Raw genomic sequence first — 26,419 nt, 5'->3', positions numbered from 1 at the left:
GATTGGTCCACATTTACTCTGCACAGCCAAAATAACTCAATGTTCAGGCCAAAGCAGAAGTAAGAAAGCATTAAACTATCTCTGCTCCCTTCAACGTTGATCAGCAGTTAGGGAATATATATCTGATAAACCTTTGTAAAATGCTTAAATAGAACTAGGAATGTGAGAAAACACCCCTATTGCATGCTCTCTCCCACGTTTGCTGAATATAATTGTTGGGTTTTAGACTATGCACACTGGGACACTGCTGTTCAGTGTTTAGTGTATGTGCTGTGACTTCTTAATACATAGAAAATAGTTAATACCTGATTGGCTAATTTAACTCTCCAAAAAGGCCCTAGTATATGAGTAGAAACTGCGCTCATGTAATGGAAACTTAAATGTCACATTTGGACTGCAGCACTTATTTTGTCATCCACTGGTGTGACAAGGAAAACTTAACTTTAGGCCTAACATTGTGGGCTGGCTGCTACAAGCTTAAACCTGCAGTGCAACCTTTTAACTCTTTTTGAAAGGTAAAAACCTCCCTTTTAAATCTTAGAAAGTCACCCCCTTGTAGGCCTTGTCACTCACACAAGGTAGGACTCATAGTATTTAAAAGTGGTAGGTTCAGAAAATAAATGTTAACATATCCCTACAGTGACAAATCCCTAAAAGCTTTTTTCGCTTTGGGTGGCCTGGCTGTCTTATGTGGAAAAATAGAGTATAGATTAAAATGCTCATCTGGAATCCCAGGATTGGGACCTGATGGAAAAATAATGAAACCACTATTGTGTTATTAAATATCCCATTCAATGTTGAAGTCGGAATTGTATTAAATATTAAGAAAAAGTAACTTTTTTGAAAGTTTCCCTTTAGCTGCCTGAGCTTTCAGAATGCAAATTAGCATTAATCTCTGCCAACTCTCAGCCTTGAATGAAGTATGAACAAGGTGTCAAATTCCTTCAATGCGTAAAAAAAAATATTGATCTGAATGTGCAGGAATGACTCCGCTAAGCTCTGCAGAATCTTCTAGATAGGGATTGTGGGCACCACAGTGTCAAATCCTACCTTACAGGTCTATTTGAGCCACATATAACACTTTATTGCATTTAAAAGGAAGACAATTGGATGCCATGATGTCAAGACAATTCTTGTATAAGTCTGGGTGATGGAGGACCTTTTTATATAGAGAGTCACGGCCAAAGCTTTTCGATTCCAGCACCAATTGTCACTACTCAGTAGGCCTATTAGGTTAGTTCCTTAACTCGGTGCAATAGGATTGGGATGTGACCCATAGACATCCCACTGTGGCGGTAAGAGAATACCCCCGTTTCTAAGCTCTAGACTGACCCAGCACCCAAGAAAAATATATTCTTAATAGTATGACAAATGTAGTGCACTTATATTAATTAATAAAAATAATTGTCGCAAACAAAATTGTGCTTCCCAAACAAAAATTATATTCAGCAGTCTTGATTGTAGTTGTGTCTAAATTCATTATTGAAATTCAGTTGATCTCCTTATTCTTAATTTTAAAAGCATCACACAATTGCTTTGTCGCCAACAGGTTTCATCCCTCTTGGGACTTCTTCAGGGCTTATAGTAGTCTTGTTTCTTTTTAGTTGTTGGTAAGTGTGGCTCAAAGCCAACCTTAGCAGCAACAACGATAAAGCAAAGTGTATTTATTTCAAACTAGTCACGAGATTCGATGGCCAATCTGTCTTCTTCTTTCATTATTATATGAGGCAGTAGATAAAACAATCCCCATTGTTCATGAGGATTCTTATGTTTAGGGTAGCTTTGTCCTGATTATTGGCATCACCTTAAAAGGGCCGGTGTTCAATACTAGCAATCTCTCTTCGCAGTGAATGGATTATGCCCTCTAATAGATTCAATCAGTTAAAGGCAGTGTTCAATTTTCTCTCTCCGGTAAATATAGCAATGTCGCTTCCTCTTGAGTAACACAATCCACACCGTCCTCATCGTTTCTCTGAGGTTTCTGAAAACCTTGTTTGCGACAATTGTTTTTATTAATTAATATAGGTGCACTACATTTGCCATACCATACTTCTGTGAATATATTTTTCTCGGGTGATAGAGGACCTTGCATTTGTGGAGAAGTGTGGCTCAATGGTTAGAGTGGCAGACCCTGATGCAGAGGTCTGGCCCGGGACCAGGGTTCAATTCCTGCCTTGGCGGGTCTTGGGCTCTATTTCCTCGGACCTGATCATTGTTGCCTCGGTGCCTATTCTAATCATGGGTCCCACTCTGCAACTCTGGGCAATAGCTTGCTTAATCTCCACAACGGCCCCAACAGCGCTGGGATGCCTGGCTTCACCTTGGGGGTGCCCAGGAGTGGATATTTCACAGGGAAAAGCCAGGAAGGGTTCGAAAGCGGTATGTTTTACAGCGCCAGGTCACCCCCGTTGGGGTATTAGTGCGTTTTACAAGTACAAATTACATTTACATTTGTCCAACCAGACTTGTGTCTCCTAGTTTGTTGTGGACATAGGCCTTTCTTCAAACTAGAGTTTAGTTTTAGATATGGTAAAGCACTAGTGATTTACATAGTTCTCTCCCCTACACACCCACAACTCTAATAACTCAGGTTTGGTGTGGCCGAAGATATTCACCACCTTGAAAATGCCCTGAGACATGAAATTCTGGAACTATTTGCAGTAAGGCCAACAGGAACTACTGAAAAGTGGGCAGGGTTACCCACAAAAACTTTCACCCCATTGGTTAGTTGAGTACTCAGGAATATTCTCCACCCAGTGGCTAGTTTCAGGCATGAATATGGCTCCCCAAGGCATCTCAGGAGTCTAGGAGAATAATTACTAAAGCTGTGGAAGATTAGACGAAGAACTGCACCTGTTGTTTGAGAGGAGAACTGAAGGGCTGGGACTGCTCCCACTTTCTCCCAGGACAAATAAATGGACTTTAAGGGTCGGTTGGCTGCTCTCCTGTGTGGATGCAGGGACACAACAAGCTGCAAGGAGGCGTTTTTCTAAAGTTCTAGCTGACCAGAAGCAATTGGACCTGGACTGGACTCTGCGGTTGGCCTGTGCCTGACAACCTGTGAGTCTGTATGGGCCTCTACCATGGTTCTGAAGGATTTTTTAAAAAACTTTTCCTCCAGACCAGTGGAACTTAGATGCTTTTTTTGACATTTTGACTTCAATACTTAGGGGAGAGCATCTGGCTTAAGAGCTAGGGAGGTCGACCTTGAAGCTAGGGATTCGGGTTCTAACCTCGGCAGGGACGCTCAACTTCCCGTGATTCTGGGCAAATCACTTAATCTCCCTGTGCCTAACAAAAATGAATGTGTCATTCTGCAACACAAATGGTGCTCATGTAAAGCACTCTAATACCTTCGGATCTAGTTAGCACTATATAAAACTCCCCCCAAAAATACTTTCACCAGAACCAAACCATTTAGCTCAATTGGAATCAGACTAAAATTGCACCTACCCTATCTATTGACAACCATTGGCACTTTACTTTTTCTTGGTACTTTTTTCACGTAAACCTTTACAAAATATTATCTCTGATTCCCAGTTTTGGATTTTTCTCATTTGGTGTCATTTTGCTTATTGCATTTTGAAGTTTGATTTTTACTGTGTTTTATATTTTTCAACTGTTTCAGTATTTCTGAATGCTTTCTATATTTTTTTGAAGCAAAGTCTGTCTGTTCTGTGCCAAAGCTACCAGGAGCTGAGCTCAAGTTTAAATTAATGAAACATTTGACCGAACCTAAGAAGATAATGACTTTATTGTTTGTGGTAGACTCTAATTCCCCCAACTAACAAACCACTTTCTCACAAGGAAGTAAACACTGGCAAAATGGATTACCTAAAATCACAGGGTTTATTTAGGTTGAACGCTAATATTCAAGGTTGAACAACAATGCTTATTATTTAATACACATCAAGGATGCGTCGTATGGAGCCAACTTTAGCATTCATGGACCCCCAATTGGTGTATCGCCTATATTCCCCAGGCTTGAGCAGGTACTGTTTGCCTCGATAGTTTGGCTGTTCATAGAAGATCCAGGAACCTTCTAAGATGTTGCAGGATTGAACCTCGTGGTATTGAAAGTGCTCATAGAGAGATGCACAGTCTTCAACCAGCTCAAGCATACCACCTTTGAAGTCCTCTTTTTCGTACACCCTTGCCGTGTGAGAACCCTGGTACTAAAAAAGAGGGAGAACAGAAAGAAAACAAACATCAGGGGTATTCAGCACCTTCAATCCTGCATTTAAACACATGTTTTTAAATGCATTCTTAGTTACAATGTCATCATGCTTGAGATCGGAATGGTTATAAATAAAAACTGTGCACACTGCAGAATCTAATTCTGATTTTTCCCTAATTCTGATTTTGAGGCCCTGGGTAATGCCATGTTGCAGAATTGCCACATCATTATGAGAAATCCTCTTTGGAACGGCTAATTATTACATATAGCAAATCTACCCTTTTCTGCAGCACCACCCCAGATTGTTTGTCTTTTTCTATACCCAATTTTCTGGTTTTAGGATTCTGAGCACTTTACCACTAATTAACAGAAGTAATGTGCCTATGCATTCCTTCTAAAACACATGCAGTACGTTGGACCTTCCTATTTGGGTGAATTAACTTCCCTGTAAGTCCATTGTGAATGGTATCTAAAGAGCACCTATGGCATGGAAATGTCATATATGGGATATAATATATATTCATACCACCCACATATGTGGCAAAACATATTTCTTCCACGAGCGACACTGTGCTGTGGCAGACTGCAGCTTAAGTGCACATGGCAGAGAAAACTGCTTTTGCCATGTAGATAAAGCCTACTTTTATATATTTATAAATCACAATTAAAATGCACACAGAGGATAGCAAGCTAATAAATACAAAGAAAAAGAGTTAGTATGCCCTCTCATAAAAATAAACAGCAATTGCTATTTCACTTTGTAGGCCAGGCTATACTTTTTCATAACAGTACTGGGTGGGATTAAGATCTTTATTTTCCACCTCTGCTTCGAAGAGAGCTAGAAAACCGTTTCAAAGTTATTTCCTGCATAGTTTTTAAAATCTGATTTAAGGTTGAAATCAGATTTTTGATAAATTGAGCACAAAAGTAACTTTGTAAAAATGCACTGTAGGCTGCCAGGCTTAATACCAGTTCAGCTACTCATCACACCTCATGAACTGGAAAACAAATCTTTGGTTGATTGGGAGAGTTAAAGACTCTGGCTCAGAGGTCAATAGTTTGCTTGTTTGTTTTTTATTGGAATACGTTTTAATTCCACAAGGGATACACGCATTTAGCCAAATAAAATCCCAATGTGAAAAACTACATACCATCATCAGAGAAGTAAAAAAAGCATGAAATAAAATACTATAACGGTCAATATAAAAATACAGGGTGCGTCTATTACACAACAAACAAAAAAGTTTTGATGAATAGCATGGGCCATGACCATCCATGATAAACCCAAACCAGCTAAGCACCCCCTCATTTTGTCTCAGATTCTCTTTAACCCCTTCCATGCGGCCGCGATTCCCCTGGTGTGCTGTAAACAGCACGAACAGGGGCGGGCCGTGACGAACCCCAGCCGTCATCAGCACACGAGCACCATAGTGCATGACGGCTGGGGTTCGTCATCAGCATGGAAGGGGTTAAGCTAGTCTTATGCTTATCATTGACTATTAGGGAAACTTTAAAAAATGCCGGTATTCTGAAATTCATGCCAGCAGAGCATATAATTTGGGGGATTCCTTGAGTAGACACTGTCGGTCCAGCACAAATCTTGCCAATCATATTGCAGAGAAATATATCCCTGCTAGATACAATGAAATTGCAGACGAATGTCCTAACACTATGGAAATAAGCGCCCCAGGAAGCACGACTCCCTTAAAAAGACCCTTGACTAATATGGACATAAATGTGGCCAGGTAGTACACCCGTCGGTCAGGTAGGGAGAGACCCCCACTCTTCCATGACAGTTAAGGCCCTGTATCTTGGACCTAGGTTTGCGATGGCAGGACATCTCGATCTTATGAAAAAGAATTTAGGGAGATATGGAGCCATACACTTGAAAAGATGGATATAGTGAGTTAAGGCTTGAGAAGCCATTGCCAGACCAGCGCTAATCTTGCCAAACATATTGCAAAGAAATGTATCTCCACTAGATGCAATGCAATTACAGAGAATGTCCTAATACTTGTAGCTTGGGATACCACACCACATTAGCCTGAAAAGTAGTGCGGTTAAGCTTCACCATAATTGAATCCTAATAATAATTTAACTCACAGGCAAGCGACAAAGAAATGTACAGCTTCCGCCAGCTCAACCCTACATCTGAAGCATTTTCCATCTTGTCTGACCTTCATAACATAGAGATGAAAGGCCATAAAATAAAGATCAATGATTAAGTTATAATTATGAGCTTTGACCCTCGAAACATTAAAAATACAATGCACCAGCACATTAGCTTGCCTAAAATCATCTGAGGCTATCCCCACCCCAAGGTGCTAGCTCCACTTCGCCTCAGCTAAAGAAATCATTTTGTTGGCAGGGCTTATATTTCCCTTGAGGGGACCTTTTATCTCGTAAGCCAGAAAACAGTTTGGAGCACAACAGATGTATTCTGAATTTACATTGCCTAAGATATGCCAAACCTGAAAATACTGAAGGAATCCAGCACGGGGAGGGAAAACTGTTGTTGCAGGATCTCATAAGAGAGGAAAGTGCCACACTCAAATAATTACCCTAATGTAGAGAGTTAGGAGCCTTTCCAGGATTCCAAAAAACTCTCACCTATCTGCAGAGGCAAATTAGGATTATAACCCAAATATGTATAATTGTTATACAAAGTAATAAACTGTACCATCTTTTTTAAATAAGACCTGATAGAAAGATACACCTACAGGGTCTTAAACGTAGTCCTTTCAAAGTAGACCGTATGAATGATACCAACATGAAGGAGCAATAAAGTCATCCCATGGTGAATACTCTGGAAATAAGCGCCCCAGGAACCATGACTCCCTACCAAGAACCCTGACTAATATGGACATAAATGTGGCTAGGTAGTACACCCGAAAGTCAGGTAGGGCGAGACCTCCACTCTCCCATGACAGTTATTGCAGTGTATCTCGGACCTAGGTTTGCCATAGCCCCAGATGAATTTCTGGCAGGATGCCTCGATCTTATGAAAAAGACTTTAGGGAGATAGGGAGCCATACACTTGAAAAGATAGTAATAGTGAGGTAAGGCTTGGGAAGCCAATGCCGGACCAGCACTAATCTTCCCAATCATAATGCGAAGAAATATATCCCCACTAGATACAATGAAATTGCAAAGGAATGTCCTAATACTAGTAGCTTGGTATACCAAACCACATTAGCCTGAAAAGTAGTGCGGTTAAGCTTCCCAATAATTGAATCCCAAAAGAATTTAACTCACTGGCAAGCAACAAAGATATGTAGAGCTTCTGCCAGCTCAGCCCTATATCTGAAGTATTTTGCATCTTGTCTGACCTTTATATCATAGAGATGAAAGGGTGTAAAATAAAGATCATTGATGAACTTAAAATGATGAGCTTTGACCCTCGAAACATTCAAAATGCAATGCACCAGCAAGTTAGTTTGCCTAAAATCAGCTGAGGCTAACCCCACCCGAGGTGCTAGCTCCACTCCCCCTCACCTCAGCTGAAGAAATCATTTTGTAGGCGATGCTTATATTTCCCTTGAGGGGACCTTTCATCCCGGAAGCCAGAAAACAGTTTGTAGCACAACAGATGTTTTCTGATTTTATATTGCCTAAAATATGGTAAACCTGAAAATACTAAAGAAATCCAGCACGGAGGAGGGAAAACTCTTGTTGCAGGATCTCATAAGAGAGGAAAGAACCACACTCAAATAATTACCCTAATGTAGGGAGTTAGGAGCCTTCCCAGGATTCCCAAAAACTCACATGTATCTGCAGAGGCAAATTAGGATTATAACCCAAATATGTATAATTGTTGTACAGAGTAATAAACTGTACCGTTTTTTTTAAAAAATAAGACCAGATAGAAGGATACACCCACAGGGTCTTAAACCTAGTCCTTTTAAAGTAGACTGTATCAATGATACAGACAATATGAGCAATGAAGTCACCCCATGGTAAAAACTCTGGAAATAAGCACCCCAGGAACAATGACTCCCTACCAAGAACTTTCACTAATATGGTCATAAATATGCCCAGGTAGTACACCCAAAGTTCAGGTAGGGAGAGGCCCCCACTCTCCAATGACAGTTAGAGCACTGTATCTTTGACCTAGGGTTGCGATAGAGCCAGGTGAATTTCTGGAACGATGTCTCGATCTTATGAAAAAGTCTTGAGGGAGATAGACAGCTATACATAAGATAGATATAGTGAGGTAAGGCAATCATTTTAATAATAAAACAAAAACAATATGAGGTGACGGACCTATTGGTTAGCACTTCACTATGTCCCTGCTGCCGTAAAAGGATGGTCGTGCACAATACACCAGCACCTGTCACCTTTTGGTGCCTCTAGTTACAGATTCCACAGCAAATTAAACAAAAGGAGGTGCACCGAACACAAACATGTAGTCCATTGTGATTTCTTTAATCTCTTCCTTTATTTCAAAATCTATAATAGTTCATAAAAACAGCCAACGTGTTTCGTTTCCCAAAACCAGAAGTTTTTTTAAACTTCATCAGTGCTTATGTGGAAAATTACAAGTTCGCAATAAGGTGATAAAGTATGGTATTTCTTGTGGTGGAGAGATGTTCCAAAAATTGTCAATAGTTGACACCTTTTATGCCATGGCATTCCTGAAAGAAGGCACGACCACTTATCACGGTGGCCAAATCTTACCATTTGGAGTATATATTCTCCACAAGGACTACTGCTTTCTAGGTCACCCGGGTATAAAAAGTGTCAGTTATTGACAATTTTTGGAGCATCTCTCCACCACAAGAAATACCATACTTTATCACCTTATTGCAAACTTGCAATTTTCCACATAAGCACTAATGAAGTTCCAAAAAGCTTCTGGTTTTGGGGTATGAAACGTGTTGGCTGGTTTTATGAACTGATATCGATTTTGAAATAAAGGAAGAGATTGAAGAAATCACAACGGACTACATGTGTTGTGTTCGGTGCACCTCCTTTTGTTTAATCAATCATTTTAAAAAGGTTACATCGCCCAAAAATCCACTGCAGTTAGCAAAGTTCTCTACTGTCCTTGAAAAAGGTTGACCATAATTGAACTCAATTAAATATGTCATTTTTAGCGATAATTGAACCCCAAGATATATTGCTGAGTGTACCCAATGCCTGTCTTATCCCAAGCCAGAGATATTGTTCACAACCTGAGTCTTATTGAAATTAAGTTTATATCCCGACACAGCGCTAAATTTATTTAAAATTGTGTCTATTTCCGTTAAAGAGATAGCCGGGGAAGAAGTCAAAATGTCCACATTGTCCACATAGGCTAAGACCTTAAGCCCCAACCAATGTTTTTGCAGCGGGTGAATCTCCTAAGCCACTCTCAAAGCCTAAATAATGCTTGATAGATAGTTCAAACAGCTGAGGCGACAAAGGACACCCTTGCAGAGTACCCCTGGTGATCATTATAGGGTCAGAAAGAGTAACTGAACAGAAGACTATGGCTCTCAGACCTTTATACAACTACTGAACCCAGCTGATGAACCAGGGACCAAAGCCAAAAGCACTCATAACTAGCCATAGGAATGCCCAGGAGACCCAGTCAAATGACTTTTCTGCATCAAGTATCATTCCGTAATGCCCCCTTTCGTCCAACTCACTTTCCAAGGAAGTAGTAGTTGTATTAACATGAGCGGTAGTGTCCATACCCGGTATACCCCCATGCTGGTTCTAATCAACCAGGCCCAAGATCACAGAAGATAATCTATTGACCAAGATCTGTAGATAGATTTTAGAATCAAGATTAATCAACAAAATCAGTTGATATGGCTCACATACCATGGGGTCTTTTCCTGTCTAAGGAAACATACAATGTTTGTCTCTGACCAAGATTCAGGCATCTGTCCAAGAGATTCAATAGAGTTAAAGAGATCACATCAAAGAGGTGCAAGGAAATGTAAAAAGGCTGCATAAAACTCAAGGGGAATTTGATCTGGACCGGACAAGCTCAGTCTGGTGAGTTGCCTGACTTCATTCTCAACTTCAAGCAGCACAATTGGATTCTCCAACCCAGACCGCTGTACCCCAATCAGCTCATGATGATGTTACATGCTGATAAACTGATAGATGGCATCCCCATCCTCCAGATACATCCACTGATAAAACCTACAGAGTTCTTCCTGAATAAGCACTGGTTTGTTCACCTGTTCTATCTTATCATTCGAATTTTCTGAATATTATTTGCTCTAGCTCTATCCTGAACAGGAAGGAGAGTATTCACCCCATCTGTTAATTGTTTTCGAAAGTAGTTCATTGTTTATCTTGAATCTTCTTGACTGACCTGTCCCAAAGTCTCTCCCTAAAGGGTGGCCTGAGCAGTTGTGAGTTGATCTAAGATTGATAAGAACATTTCCCTGCTCTGGTCAATTACACTCGGTGCCAAGTGATATTCCATACGACCAAGGGAAGACCGTATATGACCATCTGTCTTGCACTGTTCCTTTCTCAGAAACTATGAATATTTTATAGTAAACCCTCTGCAGCAAACTTGAAGAGTATTCCATACCATCAACGTAGAAGCAGAACCAACATTAAACTCCAGATACTCTCTTAGTTACTTATTTAGTAAAATGGATCTATTCATCATCAAATAAAATCCTCCTATCAAAAGTCCGGGTACTAGACCAGTATGTCTGAAATGATCATTCCACTGAAAGAAACAAAGATATAGAATTATGATCAGAGATCACTCTTGGATTTAACTGGATGTGAAGGAGGGGTAATAGAGAGTAACTGTCAAGGAGCATATCAATCTGCAAACATGAGTGTTAAGGGGCTGATCAGAAGGTAAACCCAGGCTAATTAGAAGGACAGCTCCACCAGACATCAATTAGTGCATAAGATGCCATTAATTGTCTCAAAGCATTCCTAAGATGTAGCTTGACCTTAGGAGCCATACCAATTTTCCACAACGCGAAGATTCAGAACCAGGATGAAGAAAAACATTAAAATCACCACAGAGTATCAATGGGTCAAGCCACTGATGCAGCTCCTCCAGCAGACCATTAAAAACCAAAGAGTCATCCTCATTAGGGCCATAAAGAATGCACAGAGTTAATTGAATGTTATCCTGGAAAATTGCCACGATAATCCATCGACCATTAGGATTCTAATCATGCCCCTCTAAAGCGTAGTTCTTGTCCTGAACCAGGAGACTTACTCTCCTCTGAGCAGAGGTGAAGAAGGTGGTAAAAAGCACTCAATAACCCAGGTCATCCAATAGCAAAGATGAGCCTCCTGTAGGCAAGCGATATGCGTGCCCAAATACAACACTTCCTCCTTAATTAATTTACGTTTTTGGGGCACTTTGATGCCATTTACATTCCATGAAAGAATGAATGTGCTGGTTATGACCATTAGTAGTGTTATCCATTGTCAGAGTCGCTCCTAGGCCAGAAGCACCCTATATTAAACCAAGGAGACAGCCCCCATCTCTGCAAATTACTGCTGTATGTGACCATACGACTACTATTATCTTCCAAATGTTCATGTTTTCCCCAAGCTCCTGCCAGCATCCACTCCTTATTCTAGTGCTAACATCTATACTGACATTGTGACCCAATCCCACACCCCCCTGAGAAACCCTCCCCAAACCCCACCCAGATACAACACTTCCTCCTTGATTAATTTACGTTTATGGGGCACTTTGATCCCATCTACATTCCATGAAAGAATATGAATGTGCCGGCCATGACCATTAATACTGTTACCCATTGTCAGCGTTGCTCCTAGGCCAGAAGCACCCTATATTGAACAAAGGAGACAGACCCCATCTCAGCAAATGACCTCTGTATGTGATTATAAGACTACTATTTTTTTCAAATGTTCATGTTTTCCCCAAGCTCCTGCCAGCACCCACTCCCTATTCTGGTGCTAACATCTATACCGACATTGTGACCCAAGTCCACACCCCCCTGAGAAACCCTTCACCCACCCCACCCTGGTCTCCTGCCCCAAACCAAAGCCCCATAAAAGGGCTATCCCCTCCCCCCATTAGAACACAGAAAAGATAGTGGATCTGCACTCTACTATGGAGAACAATCCCCCGCCCAGAGAGGGTCTTCAAGCAGTATATGGAACAGATAGAAGAGAAATGAAATAAAAGGAAAATAAACAGCCCTCAATTCCTGTAATCCCAAGACATGTGAAAAGAAAATATAGATGAAAAAAAGATCACTATAAATTAGGGTGATAGCTTATGAAGCCAGCTAGAAAAAAAGCATGAATCCAGTCAATAAGGACACTACAACTACGCATTTCTATACTGGCCTCCATTCCTGCAGACAATCTCTAACTTTTGAAGTGTCAAAGCAAAAATACATTTGGACCATATACCGAATCCTCAACGTGGCATGTTCCATTAATGAAACTGTAGCCCTAAGTTTTTGGAGAGCAGGTATATGTTCCTGCCACCACCTGACCACTGTCTCATGACAGAAATCCGAGCAAACAAAAAACTCATCTCTGCAGGTTTCGATTGGTGACCTAGGTCAGGCTGCCCTGAAGATTTCTTGCTGCAGCAGATAGTTACCAACATAAATCAAAATAGCCTGTGGATAGCGGGCCGGCAAGCGGCTGTCCATGTCCCAATCATTAAGTGTAGGAAAAGATTCCCTGAAGAGAATGTACAATGAACACTCAGGAATCATTCTCCTTCAGGAATTCCAAGGACCCTTAGATTATTCCTAGATGACCTATTTTTCAGGTCTCAACCCTAGATGAAACTGACAAAGTGAAATTTGTGCTGCCCAGAGTCCGATTTGACTTCCTCCACCACTTCCTGAAGAGCAGCTTGATTTGATTCAACTTTACCAAGACATGAATGGAGAATATCCATATTCTTTGAGAGTTTCCTTAGAACAACTTGTGTTTTATGGTGTGTGGTCTTTAGAGTGAGAGAGTCCTTGCAATCCTCTTCCATGGTCGATAAAGTGGGTGAACCAGGCTCATTGGTAACTGTAGTGGTTGCAATGGCAGGAGCTGCCACCCCTATGCCAGCAGCTAACATTGTTCGAGGAATGGCATGTGAAATTGAAGAGGCAACTAACTCCAGAGCCCACGGAAGAGGCATTTGTGGGGGTGAGCTCTGTACCGTCAGGGTCCCAGAGGAGTTAATCTTCAGACGCCAGTGCAGGGTCAATTATCCCCTGAGCAAAGGCTAATGTTACCAGTTCCTCAAAATGGGTGGTTGTGATGGAACCAGATCTACCCTTCAGGCCACTGATGTTCGCCTCTGAGCTGTCTGCTTTATCAATGACATACACCCAATTCTTGAGATTAGACATCGCAGTAGTGCCACTAGACTCATGCTCCTCTGATTCAGAGTTAGAAAGGCTTGCAGTATCTGATAATGAGAAAGCCCCAGAAGGTTCCTATGGAACAAAACCCTGAGACGGACGTTTTTGCTCAGCTATGACTTCATTAAGGTTGCCTGTTTGCCCAATATCCACTGGGGCCCTCTGATGAACAGGGAGGAGATTGACGATGAGCATTTGTCTCCTGGAGCCCATGATCATGCCCAAAAGAGATAATGGGGTATGTTGCCAGCCCTGCTGATGGCTCTACTACCCCAATCACAGGATTTCATGGCAAAGCCCCTAAATAAATTCTGTGGGGAGGATACCTGTTCCACCATCTACACAAGCGACTGCTGTCTGAAGAGAAGAGATAGAGTGATCCATAGTTCTCTCAGAGGATGTAGTAGTCATTAGATATTGGAAATATCACCTCTTCTGTAACATCTGGTATATCCTTTTTAGCCCCCAGAGTCTTATCCTCGGCAACCGCCTGGTCAAATGACAATGCCTCCCTGCTGCCTTAGCTGAACCTCCCAGATTCATTGTCATACTGGTGGAGGCCTTAGCAGGCTGAGGCCTCCTTCTCCCTGTCATCCATGGACTGGGAGGCAGCTAAAGAGATGCATGCAGCAGTGCCCCCCCAGCCATTGTCTTGGGAGGCATCCTGGAAAAACAAAGGCTGAAAGTTATTTGTCATGAAAATGACTACCTTCACCACCTTGCTTTAAAGGGACCCCGTCTTGTCCTTTAAGCAGTAGCTGCAGGATGCCTGGGTAGAGTTTGTGGAGTTCAGTGAGAAAAGAACTCAACCAAGCTGCACGGAGTTCAGCAAGCAGCAGAGTGCATTACCTTGTGCCGTTCACACTGATTTTTAGCGCCAGGTGTTTTTCCCACACTGTAAAATCAGCGTGAACAGCATCCTGCACGGTGCAAGAGGCCCTGCTTTTTTCTGCCACTCGAAGTTCTACACGAGAGACAGCTTCCTAAATGTGAAAGAAAGGTTTCTCAACACGACGGGTAGTGACCATCCACGACTGCCCGCTTTGAGAACTCTCACAGGGAAGCGGTCTAGCATTGGATTTTCATCAATCGCACTCACCAACTTACCATTGGCGAGCATGTATAATAATAACATGCACAACATTAGATTAGTTCAGGAGGCAGATGAGCTGCTCGACACCATCAGTAAGGAGGTCCCTTAGTCCCCTAGCGGTAGTCCTTCTTTTTTTCTTAGTGCAGTACAGTGTAGTTCAGTATGTGCAGTATGTGGCAAATACTTGTTTATATTGCACTAAAGCATTAAACTGCTGGGCCACATATTCTTAGATTCTGCATAAATTAACTGGGGAGTAGGAATTAAGCATGGGCGAATTTTGCGAATCTCGCGTTCGCGAATTTTGCGGATTTGCAAATTCGCAATCCGCAAAATCCGCGAATTCTCGCGAATTTGCGGATTTTTTTTTTTGTGTTCGCAAGTGTTTCTGCCAGTTCGCGAGGATTTGGTACTAGTTCGCAATTGCGAACTTACTTGTCGGCTCGCAACGGTCGCGACTATGTTGTTTCTACGTCTGGTTCATCATCACAGCCTCCCAGCACCCTCTGTTTCACCACTGGCACCCTCTCTTTGACCCATGCCACCCTCTGTTACATCAATGCCACCCTCTGGTTCATCATCACTGTAGAAGATGGGGGGGAAAAGCAAGCCCACCTGCCCTGCTTGAACTGACATGAATTAATTTGGGGTTAGTTTATTAACAACACCTGCCCTGCCCCAACTGACAATAATGAATTAGGGGCTAATTAATGTGTCACTGAAAGAATTTCAAGTTCCAGCCTGGCACCTGCTTGTCTGCTCCTTTAGCTGTAAATCAGGACCTTTGTGGCATACAGTTAAGGTCAGAGCAGGGTCACACAATAGTTGCAAGCAGGCAACCGACTTCTGGAGGGCCCCCTCAGGAAGCACTACAGAGAATCGTTACAAATCATGAGGTTGACCTTTTGCACCTGCTCATTGCTTTTGCTTTTGCTAAAATCGTTTTTCGGTTTTTTCGCGCTATTCGAGGGGCGCGGCGTCGTGCGAAACCGACCGCGGAAGCCGCCAATTCGTGCGAATGAGCATTTTATTTTTTTGCGGCTTGTTGTTTCGCGAGTTTTTTTGCAGTATTCGCGAGCCGCTTGCAGCGCAGCACGCGAATTTACCCCAAGGTCGAGTACGGGCGCGGCCATTTTGTTTGCGTGACGTATTTCCGTTTCCGCCCGCTATGTATAATCTCGCGCAGTAAGCGCATTGCGAGTAGAGGTTCGCACGAGATCGCGCGGGAAATCTAGAGGTTCGCACGAGATTGCGAGGAAAATCTCGCGCGAACTTACTTTCGCGCTCGTGAACGGGCGCCGGCCATCTTGTTTTTCATTCATTTCCTGTGTCTGGGCATGGTGTTTAATCCTCTTGGTATCTTTGCCATCCTTTGCTTGTTTTCAGTTTTTTTTTACGATTTTGCTTCTTATCTACCCCTCTCTTTTCCTAGCTGTATATTTTTGTCTTTTCTGCTATTTTTCTTTACTTTTAAACTACTTTTTTAAACTCTTTTCTTTTCTTCTTCCCTATCCTATTCTTTCTTAATTTTCTACTTCTTCCTACCTTACCTGCCCAGACCATGGTCAAGCCAGGCGCCGTGAAGCTGCCCAGGCACTTGAGGGCCGCAGCGGCGGCGGGGAGTAGTGCTGGACCCAGTGCCAGGACAGCATGCGGGAGATTGAGGGGGGAGCAGGTGACGCGATGGGAGATATTCAGCCCGGAGGAAGTGGGAGCGCTGGTCTACTTCGTCCAGCGCCGCCTGCCCAGGACCATCGCGGGAGGCGGCAGGATCGCGGCCGGCGGCTACAACATGCGGGAGCGCCGGAAGCGGTGGGAGAAGGTGTGCTGGGCCATATCCCACCTCTACGGGGTCCAGCGCACCTACAGCCAGGTCACCCATCGCTGGACGGACCTCCTGGACCGCGAGCGCGACCTGCTGGACCAGCTCGGCTTGGAGATCCCCGGGCTTGGTGAGTAGTAGTAGCCATTTAATCACTCACTACTATGATGTTTTCTCCTGCTCTGTGTTGTTGTATTGCAAATATTTGTTTTTTACATGGAGCAAGCCAATAATGCCGCTGATGACGATTACATTGTAGTTAAATTATATTTCAAAATCTTCTGTGCATTTCAGGTGCACTGCTCTCCTTCTCAGTGGCGTTGCTACTATGCTTATTTGTTTTCTATTTCGTGGTCTCATTGGCCTGAGTAACTATTATGTATGAGTGTACTTTACAGAACTGCGTAATGCTAGACACTAGGGGGCAGATTACATTTACAAGCCCCTTGCGCCACGTTTACGTTGCCTTGCGTGACGCAACAGCGGCGTAAACGTGCCGCATCCCTGCGAGTCATTTACAGCATGACGCATCTAGGGAGATGCGTCACGTTATAAAGCCATGGGCCTGCACCACAATGGGTGCGTTCCTAGTACGCAGGGTTGGCGGTCCGGCGGCTGTGCGCCTGGCAAAATTGCCTGCGTGAAATCTACAAGATTTAACGCAGGCACTTCTGCGATGCTGCTACGTCAATTCAATTCCTTATGTCTGCTCGAAGCAGGCGAAAGGACTGACACAGCATGTTAAGTATTGGGTGGCCCTGAGCATTACTGGAGTTGCATTGCGTTGGCGACGTGACTCCAGCGATGCGCCGCTCTTACGTGACGAGATGCGTCATGCAAGTGCCTACCCTTGCGCCAGGGCGTGCCGCATTGTAAATGAGGCGCATCTGCCGTGTCGCAAGGGTAGTTTTGTGTGACGCATTTGATCTGGCGCATCTCTGGAGATGCGCCAGAACGCGTAAGTAAGTATGCCCCTAAGGGGCAGAATTGCAATTACCGTCGCATCCCTGCAAAGTAGCAGGGATGCGCCATTAATTGTGCGGCCCGCTACCACCACCAAACATGGTGCGCCGTATTTGCAATGCGGCGCACCATGGGCCCAAAACGTCACCGAAGCTTTACTGCTGGAGTTGCGTCGCAACGATGGCGCAGCTCCAGCAATGCTCTGGGGTACCCTATCTCCCCAATGCTGGGTCAAGCAGTACGTCTGCTTCAAGCAGGTGCAGGGTTTGTGTGACGCATCATTGTCCTAAAGGTGACTGATTGAAATTTTGTAGATTTCCCTCAGCCACTTTTAGGATGTGTTCCAACGCAGGAATGCCCTCCCTTGCGCCGGAACGCCCCCTGATGGCGCAGGGCTTTATAACGGGATGCATCTCCCAAATGCGTCACGTTGTTATAATATTATACGCCGCACCATGGCGCCCTTTTTTGTTTAGCTGCTGCGTCACAAAAGTCATGCAAGAACGGCGCAAAAGAGCCGCAAGGGGCTTAAATCTGCCCCTTCCTTTGTACCCCTGACAATAAGAAAAATAGTGGCGGTGGATTGATAGTTTGACTATTTAAATGACTGGTAATGTAGCAGGCAACTGTTAGTGTTGTCACTGATCTGACTGAAATCACAATGGAGTTTGTCTGTCACTTTGCGTCTTGCCTGCGGACTGCTGCCTGCCAGTCCTAGGTGAACGTTTCAGTACTTTGTTTAGTGAGTTACGTGACTTTCGAAGTCGCAGGTCCGCAAATAAATGAAAACTAACCCTAATCAATATAATTTCGCGGAAATATTTTGTTATTGTTCTTTTGAAATGTTTGATTTGGTTGACATTGACAAGCAACAATCATCCATGTTTTCTGTTCTTTCTTTCATGTTGTACGTCAGCTCCCCCCAGGGGCGAGAGGAGGACACAGGAGCAGCAGGCGGCGGATGCTGTTCAACAGGGCCAGGATCGGGCAGGCGAGGGCTCCTCTGCTGGCCCCAGTAAGTTTTCATGTTAGACTAGTACCTATTTTTCCTAGCGTTCCTCATTTGACTTTTTTCAAAATTGTCTTTGATCTTCTTGTAGACTGTATCTAAATTCTTATCCTGCCTCTACTATGACTCCCTGTGGTATTACTAGATTATTCTTATTAGTCTGTCTGTGTAGCTAACTAAGATTGCACGGTTGGCGAAACTCCCATGATTCTAGTCAGCAATAGCTCTATCAACTTAGTGCAGTCCTCTGGGATTGTCCATAATGTCTTTTGAAGTGTTCTATCTGGACTCATGCTTGCAAAAATTGCAAAACCTTTCGCTCAGTCACTCTAGTCTGGACCAAAAAACACAGATTGTATTTAAGTTTAAAAGCTTTATTAAAAGTAAACACATTTATTAAAATGAAGTCATAATAAAACTAAACGTTTAACTGATAATGGAAAAGTGGTTAGTGCTGACGATTAATTGAAGACATTTCTTGTGGTCGAGCCGAGCTCTCACCTGGTTTCAACTTGATCTTGTTGTTAGAAGTCCATCTTCTGTCTGTGTGGAGAAAAATGGTGCGTGTTAAAAAAACAGCCTTCATCAGTTGTGCCAAAAAGTGCAGCAAGACAACCTTCCCTGGAAAAAGGGACATTTTTTTTAACTTTAAAGTAGACAGTCACAAATTACATTGTTTTCACATGTCTTCATTCCTACACCAAAGACTAGTGAGTGCTTTATTCTAACATTCTTAAATGTACTTTGTAGGTGGAACATCTGGTGGCGGGGCCAGTGTGGAGGTGGTGGTGCTCGACACGGAGGTGGAGGGCGATTCTTCAGGGGAGGAGGCGGCGGCTGTGAGAGTTGAGACGGTGGTGGTGGCGGCCAGAGGTAAGCTCTTATATATTCCTTACTTATTGAGATTGAAGACTAGCTGGGAAGGCAAGAATATGAGATGCATGGCTGGGTGAATGATGAAGCAATGATGGGTGGAAGGACAACAGCCTGGGTGGGTGACACAGAAACTGTATGTGTCCATATACCTGGATCATGCTACTATCTGACTCTTAGATCGCATATGTGTATCTAGAGCAGGGGTACTCATAGTACGGCCCGCGGGCCGGTGGTGGCCCGGCAAGCCTTCCTTGGCGGTGCGCAGACCTTGCAGACAATCACTGCTCCCCCGGCCCCCACAGAGCAGAGGCTTTTTTGTATTTCACCTGTTAGCGCCCCTGCATCTCCACTCTGACAATCACTGCTCCCCCGGCCCCCACAGAGCAGAGTGGAGATGCAAGGCCACAAAGAGGTGAAATAGAACAAAGCCTCTGCTCTGTGGGGCCGGGCAAGCAGTGATTGTCAGGGTGGAGAAGCAGGGGCGCTACAACAAACAAAGCCTCAATAATATGTTAATGGTCTTTTAAAGACCTGTTAAGTACTTTGGTGTTGTTGTCTGTGTGTGCGCGTTGAGGAAGCGGTCTCAACCCGGGCTGAAGGCTGACACAGATAGACACACACACAGTGAGATGACAGAGGTGGAGGGAGAGGGAGGGCAGGAGGGAGAGAGAGATGGAGAGGGAGGGCAGGAGGGAGTGCAGGAGGGAGAGAGATGTATGTAAATGCTGGGTCTGGTGGCTCAGTGGATGAGGGCATCTGCTGCAGGGACCTGTGTGCAACCTCATGGTCACAAGTTATCGTTTTGCTTTAGCCCCGCCCCCTCTGACTCCGCCCCCACCAGTGCGGCCCTCGGCCACAAACTACACTGTAAATTTAGCCCCTGAGAGAAAGTTTGTGAGTACCCATGATCTAGAGAGAGTAGACGGTCAGTGGATGAACTAAGTGTAACTTTGAAGAGCATGTAACACTGCACCCGCACGTCCGTTCCAGTGTAGGAAAGGCAAGGAAAAGAAGTTTTAATTTTGTCCAAATACTACCATCAATAGTAGCAGTAGTTTGTATTGCAAGCACAGCATAGATCCGGTTATTACGGTGGCCACTCCCTACCTCTCTTAATAAGTTTAGTAGTACTCAGTCATTCATGTGTGGATGTATCACTGGTCACTCAATAAAAAGCAAAGCACCTAAAGTCATCCCATATATAAGCAAAAACATCCCATGTGAAGTGATAGATAATCAGATTATTTATCTTCTTCAATTTTCCATTTCTAGTACTCATTTCCACTGTAGGGTGAAAGTTAAATTAATTAAGCAGTAGCCCTTGAGTTGTAACAGAGTATTCTCAGTGCCACCCGTAATAGAAAAGTAAGAGCTTCACCACCTGCATGTACTGGACGGGTACAGTAACGCAACGCAAGTCTAGGTCACTCCTCATGGCGTGCGTCTCTTTTTCTCGGGTGCAAGTTTACTGCGCTGGCATTATGCCGGCTTGCAGAAGATAACGTACCAATTTTCCTAAACAAGAGACAAGAAGAAGAATAAGACTGGTGTACTTTCATAGTCGACTCCAATGGAAGTCCATAGTGCTCGTAGAATTTGTTCCTTAAACTCCCACTAATGTTAGAGCAAGGATGAAGAAGTGTGAGGTTAGATAGATACTGGCCTCAATAGTTATGTAATGCGCTTGCAAGTTGCTAGTTGTAGTGCAACACAAATTTCTGCTGAATGATTGAGTTAATCTTAAAGAGCATTGGTTACAGACTATGTCTTTCTTTCTTCATATAGGTTCTCCTTCCAAACGAACAAGGAGGAAGGAGCTGGCTAGAGCGGCCCGGCAACGGAGGATCGATGCCACTGTGGCCGAATATCGGCGGCTGGTGGCCCTGGAGGACGAAGAAAGTGTGCAGTCGACCACAACAACTACGTCGTCTGCATCGGCCTCCGTTCCCCCACGGGCTGCCTGTGCCACCCAGCACAGTGGTCCACCCAGACTGAGCCGGGCTGCCAAAGCCAAACGCCACAGCCGAGTAGCAAGGACAACAGCTTCCTCTCACAGCCGTTGCACCTACAAGGCATTGAAGGCACGCCTGCGCCGCAGTACCCTGATGGTGTCCCGCCTCCAGCAGGAGCTCCACCACTTTTCAAAGGAGTTGGAGGGGCTCCGCGTAGAGCACGCCTTGCTCCGCCAGGAGCATGATGCCCTGGCCCAAAAAGTTGGCAGCATCCACCCATAGTGTCCCTTGCCCCTTTTTTAGAGACTTTTGGGGGGTGGGAATTGGGAGTTGGGTTTTTGGGGACTTTTGAAGGACAATCGTTGGGGTTAGGGAGGGTCTTGCAGGAGATTATTTTGTTAGGGATATAAATATACTTTTTCAAACTTTATCTGAGCATACCCGTTTCTTACTGCTTGCCTGGTGGGTGTGGGTTTAACAGTGACTTTGTTTTCCTGAAAGTTTAGTTCCATTTTCTTCCTTTAAGTGTAAATGCCCAAATGTTTTCAACACTAAGTGCCTCTCACAGACTAAGTGAAGTGAATCCAAGAGTCCTAGGACTTTAGTAGTACTACCTTCAGTCTCTCGTCTCTCCTACTAATACTCCATTATACCCCCAAACCACCAAACGCTTATCTTACCTGTAATTTGTGTTTGAAAGTAGGGCTAGACCCAGGGCTGGCTCCACGGGAAACAGCGAATAAGGTTGGCAATCTTGGTCGGATAAAATTTCCTCATAGCGGTGGTACTAGTGGTGTGACACAGTGGCAGTTGCATGCCTATGAAAAAAAAGAAAATGAAATCTGGTTTGTCCTCCTGAGCAATTCAACGGTACAACTGAGAATATAGCAGGTGACAGAAGTACAGTAGAACAGTGCCACATTGTAGCCTAACAAATGGGAAAGTATAACTACTAATTCGGTTGAAGTTCTTTCACATTAGCAATGGTTCTTTGTCAAGCAGAGTAAGAATATATCCTCGGATTTCTTCACCAGCCTGTTGCTATCACCTTATCCTCCCCAGCAAGTGTGTGGATTTATTGCTGGTATTTAGTCACACATCAATCAAAACCACGCAGCCCGGGGGAAGAGGGTTAGGGTTTGAAAAATGGATGGGTACGGGGGTTTTTGGGAAAGGTTTTGGGAGACAAGAAAAAATAGCACAGCATAGACAAACAATTGTGAACATAAACAAATTTTTGGGTACAAACCTATCCATCAATCTTTGAAAGTGCATGCACTACTGCATGCATGTCAGTGAAAAGTAAGTAGTACATTCGACAACTGTGGAAGAGAGAATGCGACAGTACAGGGCCTGTGTGGAATTATTGATAACGATATTCAACATAAGGTCTCTGTAGCCAGATACCCGAGAGCCTTGCTGGTCACTATAAATCCATTCACAACAACACTCAATGGGGTTGGTCTGGAAGGTATAGTAGATAGAAAAGGAGAAATTGCTTTTTTTCTAGGTGTCCCCTCACTCACCAGGGTTGCCCCTTGGTGACATGCTTCATCATTGGGGCCATCCCAGTCCTCTACGGCCTGGGGCGTGCTGCGACTTGCGAATTACGTAGGAGCACTTACAAATGACTATGTGTGGTGCAGATGTGATAGTGGAGTGGACTAAGTGATGTGTTAAGGGATCAATTTAGAAGCAGAGAGAGATCCAAGAAATGCAGTCACAGTCAGAGAAAAAGGCAAGGGATACTGTATCTATGTGGTTGTAGTGGTCCTGTTGGAAGTGGTAAGTAAGTTGCCTGCAGAAAAAAAATCCTCCTATTAGCGGCACTCCTCCATTGCAGCCGACGCTTCGTCCATCGATGTTGGTCACCAGAAGACACCCTGTAAAAAAAAGCACAGCATAGACAAACAATTGAACATAAACAATTCTTTGGGTACAAACCTATCCATCAATCTTTGAAAGTGCATGCACTACTGCATGCATGTCAGTGAAAAGTAAGTAGTACATTCGACAACTGTGGAAGAAAGAATGCGACAGTACAGGGCCTGTGTGGAATTATTGATAACGATATTCAACATAAGGTCTCTGTAGCCAGATACCCGAGAGCCTTGCTGGTCACTATAAATCCATTCACAACAACACTCAATGGGGTTGGTCTGGAAGGTATAGTAGATAGAAAAGGAGAAATTGCTTTTTTTCTAGGTGTCCCCTCACTCACCAGGGTTGCCCCTTGGTGACATGCTTCATCATTGGGGCCATCCCAGTCCTCTACGGCCTGGGGCGTGCTGCGACTTGCGAATTACGTAGGAGCACTTACAAATGACTATGTGTGGTGCAGATGTGATAGTGGAGTGGACTAAGTGATGTGTTAAGGGATCAATTTAGAAGCAGAGAGAGATCCAAGAAATGCAGTCACAGTCAGAGAAAAAGGCAAGGGATACTGTATCTATGTGGTTGTAGTGGTCCTGTTGGAAGTGGTAAGTAAGTTGCCTGCAGAAAAAAAATCCTCCTATTAGCGGCACTCCTCCATTGCAGCAGACGCTTCGTCCATCGATGTTGGTCACCAGAAGACACCATGTAAAAAAAAGCACAGCATAGACAAACAATTGAACATAAACAATTCTTTGGGTACAAACCTATCCATCAATCTTTGAAAGTGCATGCACTACTGCATGCATGTCAGTGAAAAGTAAGTAGTACATTCGACAACTGTGGAAGAAAGAATGCGACAGTACAGGGCCTGTGTGGAATTATTGATAACGATATTCAACATAAGGTCTCTGTAGCCAGATACCCGAGAGCCTTGCTGGTCACTATAAATCCATTCACAACAACACTCAATGGGGTTGGTCTGGAAGGTATAGTAGATAGAAAAGGAGAAATAGCTTTTTTTCTAGGTGTCCCCTCACTCACCAGGGTTGCCCCTTGGTGACATGCTTCATCATTGGGGCCATCCCAGTCCTCTACGGCCTGGGGCGTGCTGCGACTTGCGAATTACCTGTAATTTGTGTTTGAAAGTAGGGCTAGACCCAGGGCTGGCTCCACGGGAAACAGCGAATAAGGTTGGCAATCTTGGTCGGATAAAATTTCCTCATAGCGGTGGTACTAGTGGTGTGACACAGTGGCAGTTGCATGCCTATGAAAAAAAAAGAAAATGAAATCTGGTTTGTCCTCCTGAGCAATTCAACGGTACAACTGAGAATATAGCAGGTGACAGAAGTACAGTAGAACAGTGCCACATTGTAGCCTAACAAATGGGAAAGTATAACTACTAATTCGGTTGAAGTTCTTTCACATTAGCAATGGTTCTTTGTCAAGCAGAGTAAGAATATATCCTCGGATTTCTTCACCAGCCTGTTGCTATCACCTTATCCTCCCCAGCAAGTGTGTGGATTTATTGCTGTAATTTAGTCACACATCAATCAAAACCACACAGCCCGGGGGAAGAGGGTTAGGGTTTGAAAAATGGATGGGTACGGGGGTTTTTGGGAAAGGTTTTGGGAGACAAGAAAAAATAGCACAGCATAGACAAACAATTGTGAACATAAACAAATCTTTGGGTACAAACCTATCCATCAATCTTTGAAAGTGCATGCACTACTGCATGCATGTCAGTGAAAAGTAAGTAGTACATTCGACAACTGTGGAAGAAAGAATGCGACAGTACAGGGCCTGTGTGGAATTATTGATAACGATATTCAACATAAGGTCTCTGTAGCCAGATACCCGAGAGCCTTGCTGGTCACTATAAATCCATTCACAACAACACTCAATGGGGTTGGTCTGGAAGGTATAGTAGATAGAAAAGGAGAAATTGCTTTTTTTCTAGGTGTCCCCTCACTCACCAAGGTTGCCCCTTGGTGACATGCTTCATCATTGGGGCCATCCCAGTCCTCTACGGCCTGGGGCGTGCTGCGACTTGCGAATTACGTAGGAGCACTTACAAATGACTATGTGTGGTGCAGATGTGATAGTGGAGTGGACTAAGTGATGTGTTAAGGGATCAATTTAGAAGCAGAGAGAGATCCAAGAAATGCAGTCACAGTCAGAGAAAAAGGCAAGGGATACTGTATCTATGTGGTTGTAGTGGTCCTGTTGGAAGTGGTAAGTAAGTTGCCTGCAGAAAAAAAATCCTCTTATTAGCGGCACTCCTCCATTGCAGCCGACGCTTCGTCCATCGATGTTGGTCACCAGAAGACACCCTGTCCACTGCCTGCCTGATGCTGAATTGTGGCTCACTACTGTGAAGCCTGACTCCATCCTTTTTTCCCCATTGCAGAGACTGAAACCCGGCCTGTAATTATTCAACGAAAAACAGGAAGTGATATAATATTACAACACCACTGATAAATAAATATAAGGTATGTAGGCTGTGGAGTGCAAAAAGTCACAATTTGATTTTCCTAGTAGACAGTACAATATTTTTGAAAGTGCGTACTCTGTCTGAGTCACCTTTTGAAGGATAAATAAGTATGGGCAAATTAATGTAGCGGATCTTTCCCCTCAAGCTAGGTGTACTGTAAACTGTGTTTTAGAACAAAATTAGATCTTCCTAGCAGTGCTCCCACCCAGACCCTTACTAAAGCCAGTCGCAAAAATGTAGAAGACCCCCAATCAAATCTCAAAAAACGAGGCCTAGCAGAAAACTGGTGACAAAACTTACTTTGAAAGTAAAAGTAGGCCGAAGTACCCCCTTCCTAATTACCCCTTACCCACCGTGGATTGCATTCAAACCACTTGCAAGCAACCAAGCAAAATTAGCCATAGCCAGCATCGCTCCAAGACTCGAAATCCCCCCCACTCAAACACATGCAATAGAAATGCTGCTAACCCTAACGAACCCTAAGTTAAGAATAGTGGCAAAGGCTTTCTTTAACTATGCCAAATCCCCCCTTTCCCACCATGGATTTTCTTCAAATGACTTGCAACCAAAATTACACATTCTCACGAGTACTCTAAGACCCCAGAACTCAGTTGCAAAAATCTAGAACACCCCGAAACACATGCAATCCTGCTGCTAGGGCTAACCCTAACGAACCCTAAGTTACAAAAAGTGCCAAAAGGCTTTTCCGTGAGGATTTTGTCCCAACCACTTCTACCCGGTATTAGACCTTCCCAGGAATGCCCCAAGACCCGCCAACCCACCCGCCAAGAAGCATAACACCCCCAAACAGGCCAAAAGCAAAATCTCATACTTG

At 43.8% G+C, this 26,419-nt stretch overlaps 1 protein-coding gene across 1 annotated transcript in view; it reads right to left on the bottom strand.

The window, feature by feature from the left end:
* Window positions 1-3,840: 3,840 nt before the first annotated feature.
* The window catches only part of LOC147730523 (gamma-crystallin D-like), a 92,917-nt gene continuing 70,338 nt past the window's right edge, over window positions 3,841-26,419 (bottom strand). The window contains exon 3 of the mRNA XM_086954080.1: window positions 3,841-4,175. Coding sequence (XP_086810206.1) covers window positions 3,900-4,175 — 276 coding nt within the window. The 3' untranslated portion in view covers window positions 3,841-3,899. The remainder of the gene's footprint in view (window positions 4,176-26,419) is intronic.

This window comes from Lissotriton vulgaris, chromosome 2_1 (assembly GCF_964263255.1).
Source record: "Lissotriton vulgaris chromosome 2_1, aLisVul1.2, whole genome shotgun sequence".
Lineage (NCBI taxonomy): Eukaryota > Metazoa > Chordata > Amphibia > Caudata > Salamandridae > Lissotriton > Lissotriton vulgaris.
The sequence above is the reverse complement of the archived record's forward strand: the minus strand, read 5'-3'. Positions and strand labels throughout refer to the sequence as shown.